Source organism: Larus michahellis, chromosome 11 (genome assembly GCF_964199755.1).
Source record: "Larus michahellis chromosome 11, bLarMic1.1, whole genome shotgun sequence".
Classification (NCBI taxonomy): Eukaryota; Metazoa; Chordata; class Aves; order Charadriiformes; family Laridae; genus Larus; species Larus michahellis.
The window spans coordinates 13,662,471-13,683,370 of record NC_133906.1 but is presented as its reverse complement, the minus strand read 5'-3'; the positions used below and the strand labels follow the sequence as shown (position 1 = coordinate 13,683,370).

The window sequence follows — 20,900 nt, the reverse complement described above, 5'->3', positions numbered from 1 at the left end:
TGCTTCCTGATATTAGAACAGCCTTGCTTTGTTTAAAAGCTGAGAATTTTGTCACACTATCTTGAAAGCCTCTGGAAGGCTTTAATCAGGCCCTTTTGATCACGCTTGCAGAACAGAAAATTTCCCCAGACTTGCCTGTTACAAACTACCATTGATTTAAGAGAAGAGTGGTGCGGTCTGTGTAGGCTTGTATGGGATTGCACGTTTTAACCCATTACATTCTGGGAAAATGGCTTCATTAATTGAGGGGATGCGTTGTGTTTTGTTACAGTCGCTTTTTTTCTTAAGAGTGAAAGCGAAGACAATCTGGGAGAGGAAACTGCCTTTTTTGTGTGGGTGGGATTGGCCTGAATAGGTACCTTTTGTTAATTTGAGTAAAAACTGTGGGGAGAATAAATACTAATTTCTCCTCCCCGATGGCTGTGCCGAGCCCTGTGCAGGCAGCGAGGAGGAACCGTGTCCCCAGCTCAGTCCTGCTTGGGTGCTGACACGGGTGATGCTACAGGGGTAGGATTCTGGGGAAAAGAGTCAAAAAAGGGGTTAATGTAACAAATTATCCTTTCGCTTAAGCGCCGATTGTGGTGTTGGCCCAACTCTAGAGATGGCTTGAGCAAAGCCAGCTCTGAGCTGAGCCGTCTCTGCGGCGTGCGGGGTCGTCCCTGCGTGGGCAGCGGGACGCGCATGGCGAGGCACGGGGGACTTTGCCCCCCGAGGTTTGCTCTGCACCGACGGATCTCGCAGCCCTGACACGCTTCTGTGCTCCATCTCCGGGGGGGGAAAGTATAACACTATGTGTGTTTCACGAGTCAACTGCTCTCACTGCGAGTAATCTTGCTTAGTAAATGAGATTGCATGGCTTCCAACGCCAACTGGCTCAGGACAACGGTTGCCTTAATGTGCTTTATTTTATTGGCCTGGTGTGAGATGCTAGCACTCCATAAATCCTAATGAGGCTCCAGATAAGATAGCCGCCGCTGGCTTTGGGGGATTTCCAGTCTGTTCCATAGCATCAGAGTATCTGCTTGGCTGGGGAGGGGGCTGCTTGTTGGTCCTGCTCTCCCTGGAGGAGAGGAGAGAGGCGGGTCATCATTTTGGGAAAGGTGCTGGGGAAAATAATTGGGAAAACTTATTTTTAAAAAATTGGTTTGTGCTTGTGCAGATGTAGTTCACTGGCTGATGACTTGGGAAAAGGAGGTGGTGAGTTATGGGGTGTTGGTCCAGTGCTACAGCCCGTGGGTCACATCTCCCCTCGTTATCCCCAGCGTGGGGGTGATGCTCGCAGCGCTGGGACCAAACCTCCTGTGGTGACCGAGGAGGCAGAGGACAGTGAGAGAAGGGCCGTTTACTGGAGTCTCTTTAAAATTCTCTTTTTCCTGCTGAAATAGTATGAAAGGACTGAGACAGGTGCCGATATTGGGTCTCCGGTATTTTTTGAAGCCCAGTGCTATGTGGAGGATGTACAAAGGCATCACAAATGAGACTTGTCCGGAGGGGATTAGCGAGAATAATATGCTTTTTAGAAAAGGGAAAAAAAATGGCTTCCTACTGGGGCGAATTCCTGCAGGAAACGCGCTCTGCAGGCACTGCACGAGGAGAGCCCACTCTCTGCTCCTGAAAGCCCGGAGCTGCTCACCGGGGGCACACGCTCTGCAAACCTCCACGTGCCCTGCTCTTATGATACTGCTAGCTGTGCATGCTTGTTGTTTCTTTTAGTATTTTCTATTTATAAATATTCCTATGCATCTGCTTTTTCTTTTTTTTTGAGAGAGAGAAAAGAAGAAGCAGTTGCTTAATTTTGTGGCGGGGTTAAATGCAGAGCATTGTTCTATATTTACTTTATTTAATTTTGGGAGAGCACTAGAAATGATGCGTGTTTATGCTGCCTTCCCGGAGCAGACGCTGTGCTGTGCCTGCGCGATCCCCTCGGGAAGAGTACATGCGAATGCGCTTCGATGGGCATAAAAGGAGCTGTGAAAACACGAGTGCCAGTGACATCCCCAGCACGCTGACTGGTCCTGCATGTCTGTTGTCCCCTTACAGTTGCCTCCTGCTGAAGATGCAGCAGTGATCAGGTGATGGGCAGTCGGTATTCCATGCACAGTGCTGTGTGGGATCTGCTTCATCATTAGCAAGGCCAAGTGCAAGGTGCTGCACATGGGTCAGGGCAACCTCAATGCACAAATGCGGGCTGGGGAATGAAGGGATGGAGAGGGGCCCTGAGGAGAGGGATTTGGGGGTGTTGGTGGATGAGAAGCTCAACATGAGCCAGCAACATGCGCTGGCAGCCCAGAAACCCCCCGCAGCCTGGGCTGCATTCCCAGCAGCGTGGGCAGCAGGGCGAGGGGGGGATTCTGCCCCTCTGCTCCGCTCTGGGGAGACCCCCCTGCAGTGCTGCCTCCAGCTCTGGGGCACCAACAGCAGAAGGACACGGAGCTGTTGGAGCGGGGCCAGAGGAGGCCCCGGAGATGCTGGGAGGGCTGGAGCCCCTCTGCTGTGAGGACAGGCTGAGGGAGCTGGGGGGGTTCAGCCTGGAGAAGAGAAGGCTCCGGGGAGACCTCGGAGCCCCTTCCAGTCCCCCAAGGGGCTCCAGGAGAGCTGGGGAGGGACTCTGGATCAGGAAGGGGAGCCATGGGACAAGGGGGAATGGCTTTAAACTCAAAGAGGGGAGATTTAATTTAAATATTGGGAAGGAATTGTTTGCTGTGAGGGTGGTGAGCCCCTGGCCCAGGTTGCCCAGAGAAGCTGTGGCAGCCCCATCCCTGGAGGGGTTCAAGGCCAGGTTGGACGGGGCTTGGAGCAACCTGGTGTGGTGGGAGGTGTCCCTGCCCAGGACAGGAGAGGAGGAATGAGATGATCTTTAAGGTCTCTTCCAACCCAAACCATTCTAGGATTCTGTGATCATATCCTGAAGAGCTCACCACCAGCTAACTCCATCCCTCCCGTGGTCCCAGATGTCAAGTCCAGTGCATTGGACCCATTGCTCTGATTTGCTCTCAGAAAACCATTCAGCTCTACTGGACATCCCAGCAGATCCCAGGCTGTGCTCAATAACCTGCTGAGCACCAGGGCTGGATGGCACCCAGCAGTGGGGAAGTACAGAGAGAAGGTCCTCTCTCCTCTCGTGGGTGAACTGTGGGGTTGGTCAGCTGGCTTGTGTAACTTCACCCCAAGTCTCCATCAGTTGGCTTTTTTTTATGTTGGTGGGGAAGTATCTCCAAGTGCAGGGCAATAACCAGCAGTGTGAGTTAATGGGTGGCCGGGAGTTCAATCAGTGCTGCTTCACTGCTGTATGAAGTTGTGGCTTTGGGAGCTCGGCGCTTCCAAATGAGGCAGGATTCTTGTCTACTTGAAAAAGAAAAACCTTAAGGGGAACTTTAAAAATATTTACATTTCTTTAAGCCCGCGGTGTTTGCTGTGGGTTTGGCTCTCGGTGCCGTACACTTGACTGCTCTGAATGTGTATTGAGGTTGTCAATATGTCAATGTCACCCCGCGGCACAAGCAGAGGTCTTGGGGAGCTGGGTGCCTCGCAGGGAGGGACACCCAGTGAGCTGCCAACACCATGAGGGCTCAAACCGCCCCGTCCACCCGCATAATTCTTCACTAGCACCGGCGCTGTGCCCTGCAGCCCTGGGGGTTGGCAGGGTGTGAGGGACCAGGCTGGCTCCTTGCTAGTGCGTAATTGCCCTTCTTGAGCTCTTGGCTGGAGAAGACACAGACAAACGGCCTGGATCCTGGCAGACGCCTGGCGTGGGCAAGATGAAGGATGGCACATGCAGGGCAAGCAGGCACTGTGGGACGGAGGCCGTGTTTGGCCCCAGCCCCTGAGTTGGGGCTCTGCTTTTTGGGACTTGGTGTTGCCCATAGAAAGGCAGCGTGCGGTGGGGAGAAACCACCTGACCTCGTCCCGGTGAGACCACTTACACCGCCCTGAGCTACGTATCCGTTGATCTTGTCTTGGTCTGTGTTCGTCCTACCTTGATTTTAGAGCAGTTTGTTCTTAGCACTGATGGAGAACTTAAGAAAATGAGTGATGAGCTTTTTTTTAAGCCTATTCTATTCTCAAACCTCAGTTCCTTTGCAGGGCCCTTTCAAGAACTGAGACCTTTGGTAACTCAGTGCAGATTTTCTTTGCAGTGTTTTTAACTTCATAAGGTATCCCAAATTCGTGCAGGCTTCGTTCAGGTCACGTGTGCCGTGGCTCCTGCTCACAGCAGAGCCAAGGACCCTTTGGTAAAAGCTCTGTTCCCAAACCTCCCTGCACTGCTGGGCTTTAATGTCACTGCCCTGGAGAGACCCACGGCAATATGTTGTTTAGCCATAACCCTAGAGAACGGACTAATATGCAAAACACGGTTTATTATCACTTGAACAAAAAACCACTTGGTTTTTTGTAGGTGCTCAGCAGCTCATTGGGCAGGAGCTGGTCTTGGCTGGTTGAGGAGCATCCTGGGTGAGCCCATGGCTCCTGGGTGTGGGTGCTGGCTGCTTGTAGCTTGGTGGGTGCCTGAAGGAGACACCCAGATCCCTCTTGCTCCTTCCTCCTGTATTTGTTCATTTCCACGTGACAATAGAGGGTCATCTTTCCTGGGTGTTTCACTCCAAGCATAGGCGCTGTTACAGAAATTACTGTATTTAAAATTGCATTCTTGTCCTTATAGAGATCCTGTAGAGTAGGCTCTCTGCATTGGATCCACACGGAGCGAAGCAAGTAGGACCCTTGCATGAGGATTCAGACGCAGCTTTGACCCATAACCAGGCTCGTAGGGCTTTCTGTGGCGTGTTTGCTGTCAATGGCTTTGCACAGCTGTGAGTTAGGAGAACTTGGGTTGAAGTATTTTAAACATTATTCACTAAAATACAAACTTTGGATCTGACAGACATTACAATACTGATTCCCAAGCTGCCGTGACACCAATGCTGTATCTCAAACTAATGAGTTCTTGGAGCACAGCTCCATTTCAAGCCCTCAGTCATCTCTACAGCTAACATAAAATGCTAATATGAAGATACTGCCAAAATAATATGAAATAAACCAGAATCTAAAAATAGGAAACAGCTAAGAGCCCCATTTATGAACAGCTTATTCTCCAGGGAAGCTACAATCTGGTTAAGATCAGTGCAGGGAGAAAAAAATCCATCAGACATCTAGACAGCACTGAATGGACAAGAACAAAATACAGCTGTCCTGGGTCAAGCTGAAGGTCTATTAATCCAAAAGGCTGCTGGCAATGGGGGCTGCGGGGCGAACACCAGGGGAAGTGGAAGGCAACAGGCAAGCACATGGAGATGCTTCCTTGGAGGTGCTGGTTGAGCTTCTGGTTGACTTTCTGGTGGGTCTGGCAGCTTCTGTGGCTGCAGAAGGACCCTAATTCTCGGTGAACTCCCTGTCGTCTTACATGGGTTCAACGAATGCAACTGGACAAGACAGGTCCCAGGGAAAAAATAAACCTATCCCGGGTTGAAATGTCCTGTGTCAGGGCTTTACAGGTAATGTGTGCTGTGCTCAGAAATACCTCCCGTTGTTTGCTCTGGGCTGAGTCACTGGGAGCCCGGGAACCGGGGAGAGGGAAGCTGGGCAGGTTTTTTAGAGCAAAATAGCCCGGCTGAAACTATTGAAGAGCAAATGGCAAATGCTAATTTATTCTGACAATGCAACAAAAGGCTTAATTCAGGCTGCCAGTTCTACTAAACGCAAAAAGTGGTTGGGAGCTCCTCAGACACCTTCAGGTTCATGTTTCAGCGGTATCGTGGCTGTAATCACGCAGGGAGCAGTGCAGCGGGTCCATGTTATGCCAGGTGCCATCTGCCTCTTGCTGTCTCTTTTACCCGCCTCGTCCTGTAAGCAGCCCCAGGGCCATCCACAAAGGGCTTTGGTGGTAAGGCCAAACCCTCTTCAAGTTCCCTATGAAAATAGAACTGGAAACTCTGCTCTGGGGAGACCCCCCTGCAGTGCTGCCTCCAGCTCTGGGGCACCAACAGCAGAAGGACACGGAGCTGTTGGAGCGGGGCCAGAGCAGGCCCCGGAGATGCTGGGAGGGCTGGAGCCCCTCTGCTGTGAGGACAGGCTGAGAGAGCTGGGGGGGTTCAGCCTGGAGAAGAGAAGGCTCCGGGGAGACCTTGGAGCCCCTTCCAGTCTCTCAAGGGGCTCCAGGAGAGCTGGGGAGGGACTCTGGATCAGGGAGGGGAGCCATGGGACGAGAGGGATCGGGTTTAAACTGAAAGAGGGGAAATTTAGATGAAAGATTAGGAGGGAATTCTTTGCTGTGAGGGTGGTGAGCCCCTGGCCCAGGTTGCCCAGAGAAGCTGTGGCTGCCCCATCCCTGGAGGGGTTCAAGGCCAGGTTGGACGGGGCTTGGAGCAACCTGGTGTGGTGGGAGGTGTCCCTGCCCAGGGCACGGGGTGGCACTGGGTGAGCTTTAGGGTCTCTTCCAATCTGAGCCATTCTGTGATATGACAGGGAGGTGTGCATGCTTCCCTTTCTAAATGACTGCCTGTTTAATGGTGGCCTGCATTGGTTGGGGAACTTGTGGGCATCATGGAGCAGATGGCCAGCACTTCATCTCAAACTGTCTGAAAAACCCTGCCTGGTTTGTTAGTGTCTGGTTGTCCCCATGCACTGACGTAAGCTGCATCCGAGGGGAGGTGGAGGACAGAGCGGTGATCCTGTTGCCTCAGTCTTTCGAGCAGGGTGTGATGGAGCGGAGACCCATCACCCGAGACAGGGAATTATTCCTCTGTAAATCAAGACTAAACAGAATCAAAGCACCGTTGTGCTCTAAGTGCGGTGAGATATGAATAACTGAAAGTCAGACTTGCTGCACTTTCTCACTTGAGAAACCACATGGTTGGTTAGCGCAGCGTTAGCAGATGCTCTGAATGACTGAAGAGGAAATTAGAGGGCAAGCACGTAGCTATTAAGAGTTTAAACAGACACATTTACCTGTCCTGCCAATGCCTTGCATCTTTTTATATTATTGCAAAAATTAAAACCACATTTGTTCTGATGTAAACGAAACGGTAATTTCTGAAGAAACTCTTTTATGGGCTGCAGGATTGGTCTTACAGCTGACCACAAACAGTACCTGGACCTGTCATTAGTTCCTCAGGAAAGAAATGAGTTTTATAAGGTTCTGGCATTCCTACAAAACCAGAAGGAAAGAGTTGTGGAGACTTAACGAGCTGCGTGATATTCCATGCAGGGCTAGAAAGAGACAGGTCATTTGAATGATGGTCGGGAAAAACTGATGTCAAATGTAACCTCTCTGCAGGAAGCAATTAGGGTGACTGCGCTCATCTTCTAATTACGTAGTTAGCCAAAGAGGAGGGCTGTACGTGCTCTTTAGGGATTGACTCTCACAGCGTGATTTAAGGCCTGCAAGCCAAAGGAGCCCGAAGCATCTCTCTTGAAAGAGGGTATTGCATTATTTTAAGCAAGAGACAAATCTGAGGAGAGGAACTGGTCACACGCTGGCAGAAATCTCTTGATTTAAAAGAGCATTGTTGTAGAGGATGGCCCTTGGAGAACTGGGCTGACCCGAGAGCCCTGCTCTGACATCCAGCCTCTGGTAGATGCTATTGGTGTAGGCAAAGCACATGTCTTCTCCAGAAATCACTATTCCCTTTATCTGCTCCTTATTCCAAGAAACTGGACTTTTTTAAAAAAGAGCATTCTTTTAAATAACCGTTTTCTTTTTTCCTTGCCTAGATTAACCCTGGCAGTAAAGCAGCCATGGCAAACCTGTGCCCAGGAGATATTATTCTGGCAATTAATGGAGAGAGCACGGAGAACATGACGCACCTAGAAGCACAAAACAAGATCAAAGCGTGCATGGACCAGCTACTGCTCTCCCTCAACAGGTAGGTCCTCCTCTTTTTGATGTGCTCCTGGGTCAGCTTTGCTTGGCTCTTCTGCCAGGAGGCTTGTGGCCGGCCTGGGGGCAGATGTGCCCTCAGGCTCAGTTCTTGGTGCATCCCCATGGTCTGCATAATTGTTCTGTGTTTTTAAAAACAGTAAAACAGAATTGTTTTTAAAAGATCACTGGTACAAAAATGGGTTCAATTCACTTATATGTGTGGATTATCGTTTGTACCTTGCAAGGCTTGTCCAGGCTGTGAGCTGGGTCAGATCCTTCAACCCAATGGAGTTTTTATCGACTCAAGCAAGAGTAGCACTGGGATCTACATCTCCTTTGGGCAAAGCCTCCCACTTCGTTAACATCCACCTGTCATTTTCCTAAACATCTGTTCAATGAATATACATTTGAAGGTCCTGCCAAACTCACTTTTTTCAAATATTTCAAAGCAAAACAATGGCTTGGGTTTTTTTTGCTTTCCATTGGAATTAATTCTGTAGCTAAAGGTTCCTCATACAAATCACAAATTATCCAGGCAAAATGAGTGCTCCTTATAAGGCTCACAAATGACTAATGTTATCTGTAATTGATTTAAATAAGTTTATACAGTTTTCCACTTCAGATTAAAAAGGCATTTCCTGCTATAAAGAGCTATCATTTACTGTTTATACTTCTCTTGGAAAACACGTAGTTTCTGACTGGAAACATGGGCAGCGGGGAAGGAGCGCTGCCGTAAATGGAGAAGAGCCTTGGTTGCTCCTTATGGTTCATCCAACAGTGGTGTCTGAGCAGCCCGGATGAAGCGGAGTCCCCTGAGCTCAGCCCGTGCCATAGGGATCATGTGGCTTCAGTGTTAGGATAGGAAAAAAAAAAAAAAACACAAGAAAACCCGTCATGCAGGTAGAATTTCCCATAGCCAAGGAGGAGGGGCATTTTGCTTTCCGTTTGGAGCAGTTTTAGGGAGACTGGGTGGTCTTCAACCCCAAACAGGGGCTGTACCCCAGGCAGGACAAGGGTTCCCATGCTGGCTATCCGCAGGCTGGTGGAGCTCTCCTTGGAAGAGGCTGGAATCTTCATGTAGTGATGGGAAGGTTTTGGTGAGCTACCAGCTGCACAGGTGGTTTGGCAGCAGAACAACTTTGTCAGGAGTTAGAATAAAGTTTTGCTGAAAACAGCTTTCTCCTGCAGTGTGGCAGCATTTTATTCTCATGTATGAGGGTTTCTCCTCTGTGAATTTGTGGGCTGAATTCCCATTTTTACACCTCATTTTAGCCACCAGTATCAACTGGCGTCTGTTTGTTGGCTGAGATGGGACCCTTGGGTACTCCTCCTTCATGGGAGGCATGCAGTATGTGCCCAGCTTTCTGCTGGTGGCCACCTGGTCTTAATGGTTAGGAAGTGGTGCTTGGGTATTGCTGGCAGTAGCTGTGACCATACTGGTGGTGGGAGCTGCCGTGTCAGTGTACGTGGTGTCAGCGGTATCTCCATGAAGGTGCATCTCCTCTCCTAAGAGGTGACTTCTTGCATGGACACAGGGCAGAGGTTCTGTCACGCTGGCACAGCTCCGCACCATTGCGAGGGGAGTGGACAGAGGTCTCACAGCAGTGCGGGAATGTGCCTTGGTGGGGTTAGGGATGATCTGTTGCCTGTTTAGTTTCCCTGAGATGCAGAAATGGTCATTAACGACCTTGCGGTGGTCTGGAAGCTGCTGTGTGGAAGACTTCTGGCAGCAGAATGGAGGGTCTGTAGCTTCAGGTTGGGTTTGCCCAACTGCACCTACCGAGGTGGATATTTTTAACTGTGGGACCTCGCAGGTGGCCAGAGGAGCGGTGGGTTCTCTATAGCGGATGTTGCTGGTGATGGCCCACAGCCTTGCAGTGGTGTGTGATTCGTGGGTGAGGTGGCCTGGACTTTGCTAGGCGAGGAGGTAGGCAAGAGGATTGCCATGGTTTTGTCAGGCCTTAAAGCCTTCATAAATGTAGATTTCAAAGGCAAAATAAATGCTCAGGTTTCTGCAAGCCAGGAACGGACAGGAGCTGGTGGCGGTGAGGAACTCTTCAGCGTGGGGTGGCTGCTCTCGGGGAGGAGATCACACTGTTGGGTCAGTTAGGTGTGCCCAGAGACATCCCTGGGAGTCGCCTTTCTCTTGATAGGAAAAACTGAATAGTTTATTTTTTCTACGGTAAGGAAAGCAGCTCCAGCAACGCTTTATTAGGTCTATTTTTAGTTTGGCCCAAAGCGAGTGCTCGGTGACATGGCTCTTGGATCTCTCTCCTGCTTCCCGAGTGACCTGTTGGATCCAGATGACTCTGCCCAGCCGTTACTCATCGCTGGAAGCGTGTCTGGCGCTGCCTCCTCGGTGTGAGCCGATCCCTGCTCCGGGACCGGCCTCCTGGAGAGCACCCGGCACCCGGAGGTCACCCCGACCTGGTGCTGGAACTGCATCCCGGGGCAGTGATGGGGGATTTTGTTGGTTTGTGTGCGATGTCCAGCAGCTGCTGTTTGTCACAGCTGCGGATCACCGCCCAGCACCCCGAGCCCCAGGAAACCCCACATGCGGAGCTGGGCATCAGCACCTTCTCCTTCCCTGGGCAGAAAGATGCTCTCCAAGCAGTGTCCTCTCTGTATGCTGCCTTCAACAAGATATAATTTGCAAATCAACACAAGGAGGAGATTTTTTTTTTTAATAAGTGCATTTGAAATATATTTGAAATAATGAGCTTGTTTGTTGTTTACTGAAGACATATGAAACTTGATGTTAATTCTGTTTTGCCAAAGGAGGTTCCCTCCCGCCAGGCGTGTGTGCCAAAGGAGGGCAGGGAGCTGGGCAACGAGCCTGGCAGCGAAGGGCTTCCAGCCCTCTGGTGCCCTTTGGGCTTCTTCCATCCCCTGCCCTTTCTCCATGAACCCTTGGCATTATGCGTTACCGAGATACAGAACAAGACCAGTTTTGTTTGCAAACTATGGTCAGTAAATGCCCTTTGACAAGAAAGTTCAGTAGGAAAATCAGAACAGGGGGAAAATGTGCAAGGGAAGGCAAGAAGGGGGAGTCATTGTGTGGTCTGACGGGATGTCCTGGGATCGTTGTGGCCCGTCTGGGTTTCGGAGGCTTTGAGGATGCAGAGAGACCATTGAATTTGTTGGGAGGAGATGCTGATTATCCTGTTTATCAAATTCATTAAGACATGTGGATACAGCAGTGGGGAAACAAGTAAAGAGCCAGGAGGACTGACTGTTTGTGGGTGGAATAAACAATTAGAGTGTGAAACTTTCCCATGCAGGGGATATCTCTACCCTGTACTTGGGATGGAACAAGTGAAATAAGTGGGATTTCTGTCACGATCCAAACTTTGGCCACAGTCAGGCGTGACCCTGTGGCTGGGCTGCAAATAGATGGGCGCATCTGTCATTAGCACAGTCTGTCATTAGGAACGTCACAGCGGGTTTGATGGTTTTTCTCTTACCCGGCTGCATGGCAGAATCCATTCATTGAGTCACTCTGGAAGGAGAAAAACGGAGAGTTCCTGGTCAAATGCGAACATATAATTTCCAAACCCCATAATGGAGAGCAGCACCCAGGGCACTCCTCCCCATGGCTCTGCTGGCCCGAGGACCGTGCCAGATGTTGGCAGCACATCTGCTGGGGCTTTGCTTGCTGGGGGCTGTGCTGAGCTCCAGAGGGAGGTGGGTGGGGGGACCGTGACACTGGGACGCCTGGAAAAGTGAAGTTTTGAGTCCACGGGAAAGATCCATGGTGCAAATGGCGTGGCTGTGTGGGCAAAAAGGAACCGCATTGTTTCCTAGTGTATCTGGCATGGTTGCGTGACAGCTCCTGGGACACGGCGGGAACATTGGTTTTCTGTCCGTGGGACACTGGTTTCCCTGGACTTGTTGTGAATCCTGCAGGAGACAGGGCTGCGGGTGCAGTACTGAAGAGGTGGCTCTGAAGATGAGCTCTGGTGGCTTGCAAAGAAAAGCAGGGCTCAGGGCAGCTCTGCATCTGATCCTTCCCATAACTTTAGGGGGGATGAGGGAGACAGTGTCTGCAGGGCAGCGGCAGCAGAACACTCAGCGTGGGGAGAAGCTGGCAGAGCCTGGGCCTTCTGTCTCCAGACAGCGGTCACCTCGGAGGGAAAAGCTGTTTTGTTTTCCAACACTAACAAAGGATCCAGCAACACAGTCTTGATAGATCGCATCTGGATTCTCTGTACTGACGTACACTCATGTGAACAAGTACTTGCGCATTGAAATCAATGTTATTTCTCGCAATCAACCCTTTCTTATCTTGGAAGACAGTCAGTGTCCAGGCAAGTGCGCACAGGAGGCCTGGGGCCCAGCGATAACCAGCTCGGCAGTGCAGCCTGCCCTCTCCTCCCTTACATATTACTGTGTATTTTCTTATCCCTTTTGAAGAAAGCCTTCCCAGCTCCTTTGAATGTTAACATCTCTCCTGGTTATGCTGCAGCCCTGGTTATTAGGGAAGACTTGTTACTTCAGATCGAGTCATGATTCAAATAAAAGCAGCTGTAAAATTGGGTTGGAGCCATGCTTTGCTGAAACCACTGCTTGAGAACAGAGGGTTGAGCGCGCAAAGGACCTCGGGCGCTGAACAAGAGACCTCGTGGCATCACCGACACCGTTCCCGCTGACGCACACCACGGAAAAGCCCTCGGCAGCACTGTCCGGACCTGCCCAGCCGTGCCAGAGGTGGAAGGCGAGCCCCAAAGCTTGCTCTGAAGCATTTGCCATCTGCCAGCTGGGAGCTGCATCCTTCCTGGAGGAGCTGGTCCCAAGCCCTCGTGGGGGAAGCTGCTGGGAAGGGGGTGCTGCAGCTTTAAGTGTGTTGGGGACTGTGGTTCCCCTGTGTCCCCTGCAGCTCAGGCAGTGTCGGTATGTGGGAGGCTGTCCCTGCGCTCAGCCTGTACTAACATAGACTTATTTTTCTAAAATCTCTACTCTGTCTTTTATCGAGGTCTGTAAGTGCTGTTGGAGTCCCTCTTTCCTCACGTTCCCCTTCTCTGATGCCTCTCTCTGCTAGACTCCTGTTCCTATGAACTTAGTGAGTGTTTTGTCCCCAGCTTCAGCGGGTTGTGTTTTCGTTGAATCCTAGAATGGTTAGAGTCGGAAGGGACCTTAAAGATCATCCAGTGCCAGCCCCTGCCCTGAGCAGGGACACCTCCCACCACACCAGGTTGCTCCAAGCCCCGTCCAACCTGGCCTTGAACCCCTCCAGGGATGGGGCAGCCACAGCTTCTCTGGGCAACCTGGGCCAGGGGCTCACCACCCTCACAGCAAAGAATTTCTTCCTGAGATCTCATCTAAATCTCCCCTCTTTCAGTGTAAAACCGAGATGTGCAGGGCTGTTTCTGGGCAGCGTGGAAAGCAAAGCAGCACAGCGGCCTTTCTGTTTTGAGATGGAGCAGAGGAAAATCCTCATCAGCTTATGAAAGGAGTTGATTTCTGTAACCGATGCTCTGATGTAATGTGTGAGGCACTACCTGGGTATCCCTGTGACAGGGGGTTGGCATTCAAATTGTAGTTAATGGCTCCAAAATGTGAGGCCAGGAGTTCAAGTGGGCTTAGTAAAGCAGCGCCTGGCACCTGGGCTGCGGTGGGAGGCGGCGATGGTGCTGGTGAAGGCTCAGCAGGATGGGTCAGGATGAATCAGCCACTTCCAGCATCGTCTTCCCAGCTCTTGAATCCCAAGCTGGGGGCTGCTTTGCTTCTCCTGCTGTACTGGCATCTGCAGGGGAGGGTGAGGGCAGGTATGTGGCTGCTGGCTGGAGGAGATCCTGGGTGTTTAAGCAGCCCCATGTGTTATTACTCACAAAAATGTGGTATGGAGGTGTTGGTATTTAGCCACCAAATGTATGCATTTGACTGGCGGCCAGGGATTTCAGAGTTTTAAGTAAAGTAAATGTGTGGATAAGGGTGATCACACGGTAAAACTTGTTTGTTTTTTTTTTCTTGTTGTCTCTAAGTTACACAAATTAAGAAATTCCTTATCCAGCAAGAAGTGTGCTTTCTGGCTCTTCCGCCCCAGGACTAACATGTTCATGTTCCTGTGATGTGCAGGGAGGAATTCACATGTGTTGTGAGACTTTTTTTTTTTTTTTTTTTTTTTTTTAAAAAAAAAAAAAGGAAATTTGATGCCATTCTTCCCAGTCAAATACAATTACAGTCTTTTTTTTGGTAATAGCACTGGGGCTGTTTGTGTGTGGGGCCAGGTGGGTGCTGGGGGACTGGCAGCATCTCCCTGACCCTGGGCACGGCCGAGGCCCCCGGGGTTGTTGCGTTGTGTTTGTTTCCTGACTGTGGTGTCAAAGCATAAATCAGCAAAGTTTTGGCTTTGGTTCCTTCTGTCTACAATAAATCCTGGAAGCAGTTTCTTTGCCCCTCCACCTGGTGTGCGCGCTGGTGGGGCGGCACTGCCAGGCACTTGCCCGTGGAGGGAAGGTTTTTCAGAGACAGTAATTTTTCTTTTTAAATAGCGGCTGCTATTTAGCAGCCCCCCCTGCCCAGCGCGGGGGGGGTGGTTTGCTCTGTGCAGCCCTGGCAGAGCGAGGACGAGGGGCTGAGGAGGAAGCAAACCAGCGGGGATGGGCTGTGAAAACCCAAATTCCTTTATAGGTGGCAGCGGCATGAACGCAGGCCAGGTTTGTTCTCGTTTGCTTGAGCCCGAGTGACCGGGGGAAGCAGCAGCCGCCCAGGTGCAGAGCTCGCAGCCATTGAACCCCCTTCCCAGCGGACGCGCGGCGTGTGCGGGGAGCCCACGCGGACCCACGCGCCGTTACAGCCCTGCTGAGTCTGCTTGGAGAATTTCAGTATGAAGATTTTGAGTATGAAGATTTTCTATTTATTCCTGCCCTCTGGACAGAGACGGAGCTTCTCTGGAAGTTTCTGTGGGAGAAAGTCCAGCAATGACTCTGCTGGACGTGTAGCCCCAGAAGTCCTTGGAACCTCACATAGCTGATGTTGTCCCAAGCCCCATTCCCGCCCCCCCAGCTCGTGGAGGTTTTGCCGGGGTGCGTTCACTGCAAGCCGTGCTGCTGGAAGATGGGAAGGATGACAATGTATGATGTTCTCAAGTTTCCAGTAAAAGTACAACTGGAAAAGTGAATCACAGCTTCCCCTCTGGAGCTCCTTGAGGACTAATAGAGAGGAAAACCGGCAGCTTTCCAGAGCCTGGATGCACAGCGGTGGTTTCAGCCGAGAGGAATGAAGGAGGAGAAATCCCGCGGCTTCTCCTTCACGTACCCTGGATGAGCCGGGTCCATCGGGGTGCTCAGCCGAGCCCAGCGCCCGTGCCATTCACCAGCCTTGCCTAGCAGGTGACAACCCTCCATCAGGCTGTGGGGACGGATCCATCTATGGTCACCATGGTGAGGTTCCCAGTCCTGGGCAAGTGGAAGCATCATCTGTAGCTGCTCCTAGTCTCAGTTCAGCTCCCAGAAGGCTTACGGCTATATCAGTGATAAAAATCAGTGGTGACCGTAGTCATGTGCCACCAGGGAGGTGAATAGCATTCAGGAGATGGGCAGGAACCTGCAGTCACCCCCACCCCCAAAAGGGTCTATACAAATTGGTGTGAAATCCTGCAATAGGCTTGTTCTGGAGGTTTGTGTAGCAGACAGCAGCATCCCGGGTCCAGTCTGGCACTTTCCCAAGTGCTAACTGTTAGTTTATAAGGGGATGGAGAAATTAGAAATTCAATAAGGCCCAGGAATTCTTGCAACTTAGAAGCAGCTCTACAAATGTAGAGGGCAAGACTTGCAGATCATTACCAGGTGAAAAAACATTTTGGTGAAGTATGTGAGCATATGCAAGTAATCTTTTGAGAATGACGTTGCGTCTTTTAGAAAACAAATCGTGGGATAAAAGGTGTCTGCAACTTTATTTTTTAGTTATGTCTTGTTAATGGGTGCGTTTCCCACGAAGCCCCGTGTTGAAGGCCCAGCACTAACCTAGGTCAAGTTATTTTTCTTAGGATTGTCCTAGCAGCCGTTAAAATAGAGTAGAGCGTTGTTAGCGCAGGGTAATGATTTCCATATAGCTGACTTTAATCCCCTACAACACATCTGAAAACACTTTTCCCATCCTTGAGCCGTAAATTAAATGACTCGGAACATTTGAGCGCGACGTCGGATCTCTTACCCACTCTGTTAGAAAAGCGTGATTAGTTTTTGCTGGTGCCCAGACACAAAGCTGTGACTGTTGGTAGCATGAACCTGCTGCCAGGGTGGCTTGGGGTGGCCGTGCTGCTCTGGGGCTCGTTTGGTTCCCCTGTCTGGGGGGCTGCAGGGGACCCCGCTGCTGCTGGTCCTGCCGGGATGTGGGCACGGGGTGAGATCTGGGCATCCCCCGTGCTGCAGTGGTGCCCAGGGCATCAGACTCTTAGGCAGTCACTTCTTAATTATTTTGAATTATCTCGTAGTCCACTGTTCCCGTGGAAAAGAGGGGGTCTCCTTGTGTAAGCATCAATGCTCATCAGACGTACAACTGGCAGTTCTATTTGGTGGGGCTGGTGTTTCTCCCATTCTCCTTTGCCTTTAAAAGGGCCAAATAGAACCTGAATTGTGCCACATCAGCTTAATTTCAGAGTATAGAATCACAGAATGGTTTGGGTTGGAAGGGACCTTAAAGATCATCCAGTGCCACCCCCTGCCCTGGGCAGGGACACCTCCCACCACACCAGGTTGCTCCAAGCCCCATCCAACCTGGCCTTGAACCCCTCCAGGGATGGGGCAGCCACAGCTTCTCTGGGCAACCTAACCTGGGAAGCTGGTCCGGGTGGAAACGGTGGCTGGGGTGAGCCTGGCTTTGCTCAGGCCAGCGCTGGAAGGTGCACGAGGCTGTGCTGCTTACACCGAGGACTTCTGGCTTCTCTAGAGAGCTGATGGTGAAGCCTGGAGTTTAATCATTAAAAGCACTAACTGCAAATCGGCTTCTACGTGCAAACCTAACGCTGTCCGTGTCTTTCATTAAGTGTGGAGATGAGAATTGTGAAAAACACAAGTTTAGCCGCTTTCTGGTACAGCATGTGTGATCTTTGTTCATTTAGGGGTATGGGAACTGGGACAGTCCAAGTGGAAAGTGCTGGCAGTACTGGTAACTGAATGCTATAACTTCACGTAAAACAAATTTACTGCTGTCGCTCTTATCTTCTGCAATCAGAATTGCTTTCTGAATCTCGGTTCTTATTTACTGGCAAATTGAAGTCTTCAGGGATCCTTTTAGCTGTGTTTGGCATGTGGGCTCCAGAGCTGAGGGAAGGGGAATGTCGTAACTGCCCCGTCTCGGGGGCAGTGGGAACACACATCGGGCTGAGTCAGTGTAGGGGAAAAAAGCACGGAAATTATAACGATGGTCTCTGCCAATGTAATTAGGCATTTTCATTGTTCTGGGCCTCCAGATGAAATTCTCAATGTGGAAGCAATATCCACAGCACTGGATCGTGGCAAAAAGCGAGGTGGGATTGCTAGGAATGCTGCCATTCCTGGGAAGGCTGGTTTCCTTTGTCCCACCAAAAACAGTTGGAAAGACCAGCTTAAAGTGAATGGTTCCAGCCTAAAATCAAATAATTACATTAAAGGTAATTTATCAGAACAAGACATCTAGCTATGAGAAAGAGTAGGTTATTCCCTGTTGAAAAAGCTGTGATGGTAGTACCGAGTAATGGTTTGCAATGAAAAAAAGGTTAAATCCTCAGGGGATGGATCCAAAGTGTGTTATAGCCAGTGGGAGTCTTGGCTTTTGATAGGTTTTGGATCAGACCCTGCCCTTGGAAAGGTTGGTTTGTTTGCTCACTGCTTTAGATGCAAAATACCAAAGGTGAAAAAAAAAAATGACCTCGAGGATTCCTGGGTTAAAACCGTGCTCCTTATTTTTCAAACTTGGACTCTGCAGATAATTAAACCAAAGCGGAGTGTGGTATGTGGCAGGGGCCAGAGTCCGTGGAAGGATGCTTGGCCGCAGGCAGTGATCCCTGCCTGGCAGAACCAGACCTATTCTCATGAAGTGGTGCGTACGCGGACGGTGATGATAAATGGAATAGTTTGCATTTGAAAACTTGTACTTCGTGATGCAGTTTCCATCTCCCAGCTCAACCTCTCAGCATCCAGAAAAGTCGGTGTATGTGTCTGCCGGACCTTGCCGGGTCCCTGCAGCTCCCTCGTGCCCCATGCTGGCGATCGCATCCCAGCCATGCCCCTGAATGCCTCTGGGGGGAAAAAATGATATGGCACACGGAAAATCTTTGGACAGTGGCAGCGTCCTGCTCTGGCTTGGCAGGACTGAAGGTGCATTTGTGAATGGAAACTCTATTTTCAGGACTTTTTCTATCCAGCATCCGTGTTGAAAGGGTCAGGATGATTCATGCAGGGTCACGTAAGCCTTGTAGCTGAAAGGCATTTATAGAATTGCTGCAGTGTCCTAGTACGTAGGCCTGCCAGGGAAGGGGAAAAAAAGATATATAGATATACACATAATCTGAATGCATTTCAGGATTCAGGGCCGGAATAAAGGGGCAAGGCCAGCAAAACAAGAACCACCCCAAGTCTGTCTCCTGATTTCTTCAACTGAAATAGGTTTGTGTCTTAAACTCCACGCTAAGGTCAATCCTGAAGAATGGTTTTCAGCTTCATGGTTTTAATAGCACGGAACTGGCATCTTCTCTGTTTACCATTGTACTATTTCTTAGGGTAATTTTAGGCAAACATATATATATATATTTTCATTCCCTGGCAGGCCTATATACTATATATATGTTTGGGTTTGGTTTGGTTTTTAAGAAGTCTGGGGTTTTGTTGTTTGGAGGATTTGGGGGGTTTGGGGCTTTTTAAATCAATTTAAGGTGAGTTTGTTTAATTTCCCCTTGCAGAGCCGAAGGGAAGACCTGGTCCCCCCCAGTTCTGGAAGATGGCAAGGCTCAAGCGTACCGGATCAACATAGAGCCGGAACCGCAGGTACAGCCGCAGCAGCCCTGTGCCCCAGCTGCTCTCCCACCTCGCGTTTCTGGGGAGGGGAGATCCAAATCTGGGATCTGGGAAGCCCTCTGCTCCACCTGCGGTCCTTCCAGGGGTTAAGGAGTTTCTATACGTGGTTTTAAAGTGTTGTGTTTGTTAGACTTTTCTGTGCTGTGCTTTCCTTGGGCTGGTAGAGCCCAGGCTCCTGTGGTGATCCAGAGTCCTGAACTGATCTGGCTTAGACCCAGCTCGGTGACTACCCTCCGCCCAAGTCAGGCGTTACTGAATCGTTTGCCAGCGGCGTGAGGAGGCTGGGATGTGCCACGGGGGGAGCAGCCAGCACCGGACCTGCCACGGGGCCATGGTCACTGTTGGGAGCTCTAAGGGTGCTGCCCGACGCCAGCCTGTCCTGGAGCGCAGCACAGCCGGGGTCTGTTTGCACCTGCCTCGGCCGCCGTGCCTCCATCTTGGCTGCTTCCAAAATCCGCCGCACCCTCCTAATCCCGTGGCGGTGAGTCACGTCACCTGGCGGTGGATGATTATTTTTTTTGTGTGATGACAGTCTCTTTTTTTTTTTTTTTTTTCCCCCTTCTGTTCACTCCTTTCTCTTCCTTCTCTCTGTTTTGCTTGACTTTTCCCTCTACCTTCATCTCTTCCCTTCCACCCTCCTGCCTGCCCTGCCTTCCCACCCCATCATCTCCGAGAGCCGGGGCAAGGGCAGCATCGTCTCCAGCAGCTGCCTGCTACCAGGAGGTGGATGGACCTGAACAGGCTTCCATCCTTCCTACCCATCTCTTGACTAATAGCTTGGTATCAAAGTCAAAGATGACTCTTGTTCTCCTTTGGGCTCCTCAAAGGGAAGAGGAATGGTGTTCGCTCCTCCCTTTCTATCTCTGAGTTAGCTGGCTGTTGGGTTTTTGGGTGTGCTGGTCCATGATATATGGTATAGAGGTATCAGGGGAATGAGGAGATGATGAGGGATGGAGACCAGGAGGAGCGGACAGGGCAGAGGGGAGCTCCTGCTGTCTTGCTCCTCCTCGGATGGCCTCTGAGATGGTGTGCATGCTGCCAGCTTTGCCAGGGCACACAAGGTAATAGATGGCAGGACTGAAGCCTGCTGAGACTTCTCACTGCTGCAGGTTGGCCAAACCCCTCCCAGAGCAGCAGCAGAGCCACCACAGCTGCTTGCAAGCTTTGGAAAACAAAAGTAGATCAGTTCAGGCTGACAAAAAACCTCCTGCGATTGCCACAGCAACGTGGGAGCACTCCTGCGCTGATGCTGGGAGTTCAAATATTGCTCATGTGGTTTCCTTCTCCACAAAGGTGGTTTGTGTTATGGGCTGTTTCATGACAGCCTTTTCTCCACTCTCACAAAGTGCCCCCCTGCAGATGCTGCTGGCTTTGGTTTGCTGCTCATTCCTAGAGGCGGTTCTTTGAGTGTCCTGACAAGGGTCCCAGGGTCCCCCCAGCCCTTCCTCGTCTCAGTCCAGAAGGAACACAAGACCTGCAAGGAAGGAAGAGAGTGGGATGGTGCTATGAGGAGTGGTGTTGGCCTCATTTCCCATCAGTGAGGAGTGAGGAGAGAGCACTGGCAGCAGAGACTCCACCAAATGATGAGGACGGGGGAGAGATTCTCCAAACCCCACAAAGAGCTGACCTGTATAGTCACAGAATGGTCAGAGTTGGAAGGGACCTTAAAGGCCATCCAGTGCCACCCCCTGCCCTGGACAGGGACACCTCCCACCACACCAGGTTGCTCCAAGCCCCGTCCAACCTGGCCTTGAACCCCTCCAGGGATGGGGCAGCCACAGCTTCTCTGGGCAACCTGGGCCAGGGGCTCACCACCCTCACAGCAAACAATTCCTTCCTAATCTCTCATCTAAATCTCCCCTCTTCCAGTTTAAAACCGTTCCCCCTCATCCCATGGCTCCCCTCCCTGATCCAGAGTCCCTCCCCAGCTCTCCTGGAGCCCCTTGAGGGACTGGAAGGGTCTCCAAGGTCTCCCCGGAGCCTTCTCTTCTCCAGGCTGAACCCCCCAACTCTCTCAGCCTGTCCTCACAGCAGAGGGGCTCCAGCCCTCC

General features: G+C 50.9%; 1 protein-coding gene across 1 annotated transcript in view; it reads left to right on the top strand.

The window, feature by feature from the left end:
- PDLIM4 (PDZ and LIM domain 4) overlaps positions 1–20,900 on the top strand; it is a 56,212-nt gene that overhangs the window by 8,781 nt on the left and 26,531 nt on the right. The window contains exons 2-3 of the mRNA XM_074604195.1: positions 7,708–7,859; positions 18,735–18,819. Coding sequence (XP_074460296.1) covers positions 7,708–7,859; positions 18,735–18,819 — 237 coding nt within the window. The remainder of the gene's footprint in view (positions 1–7,707; positions 7,860–18,734; positions 18,820–20,900) is intronic.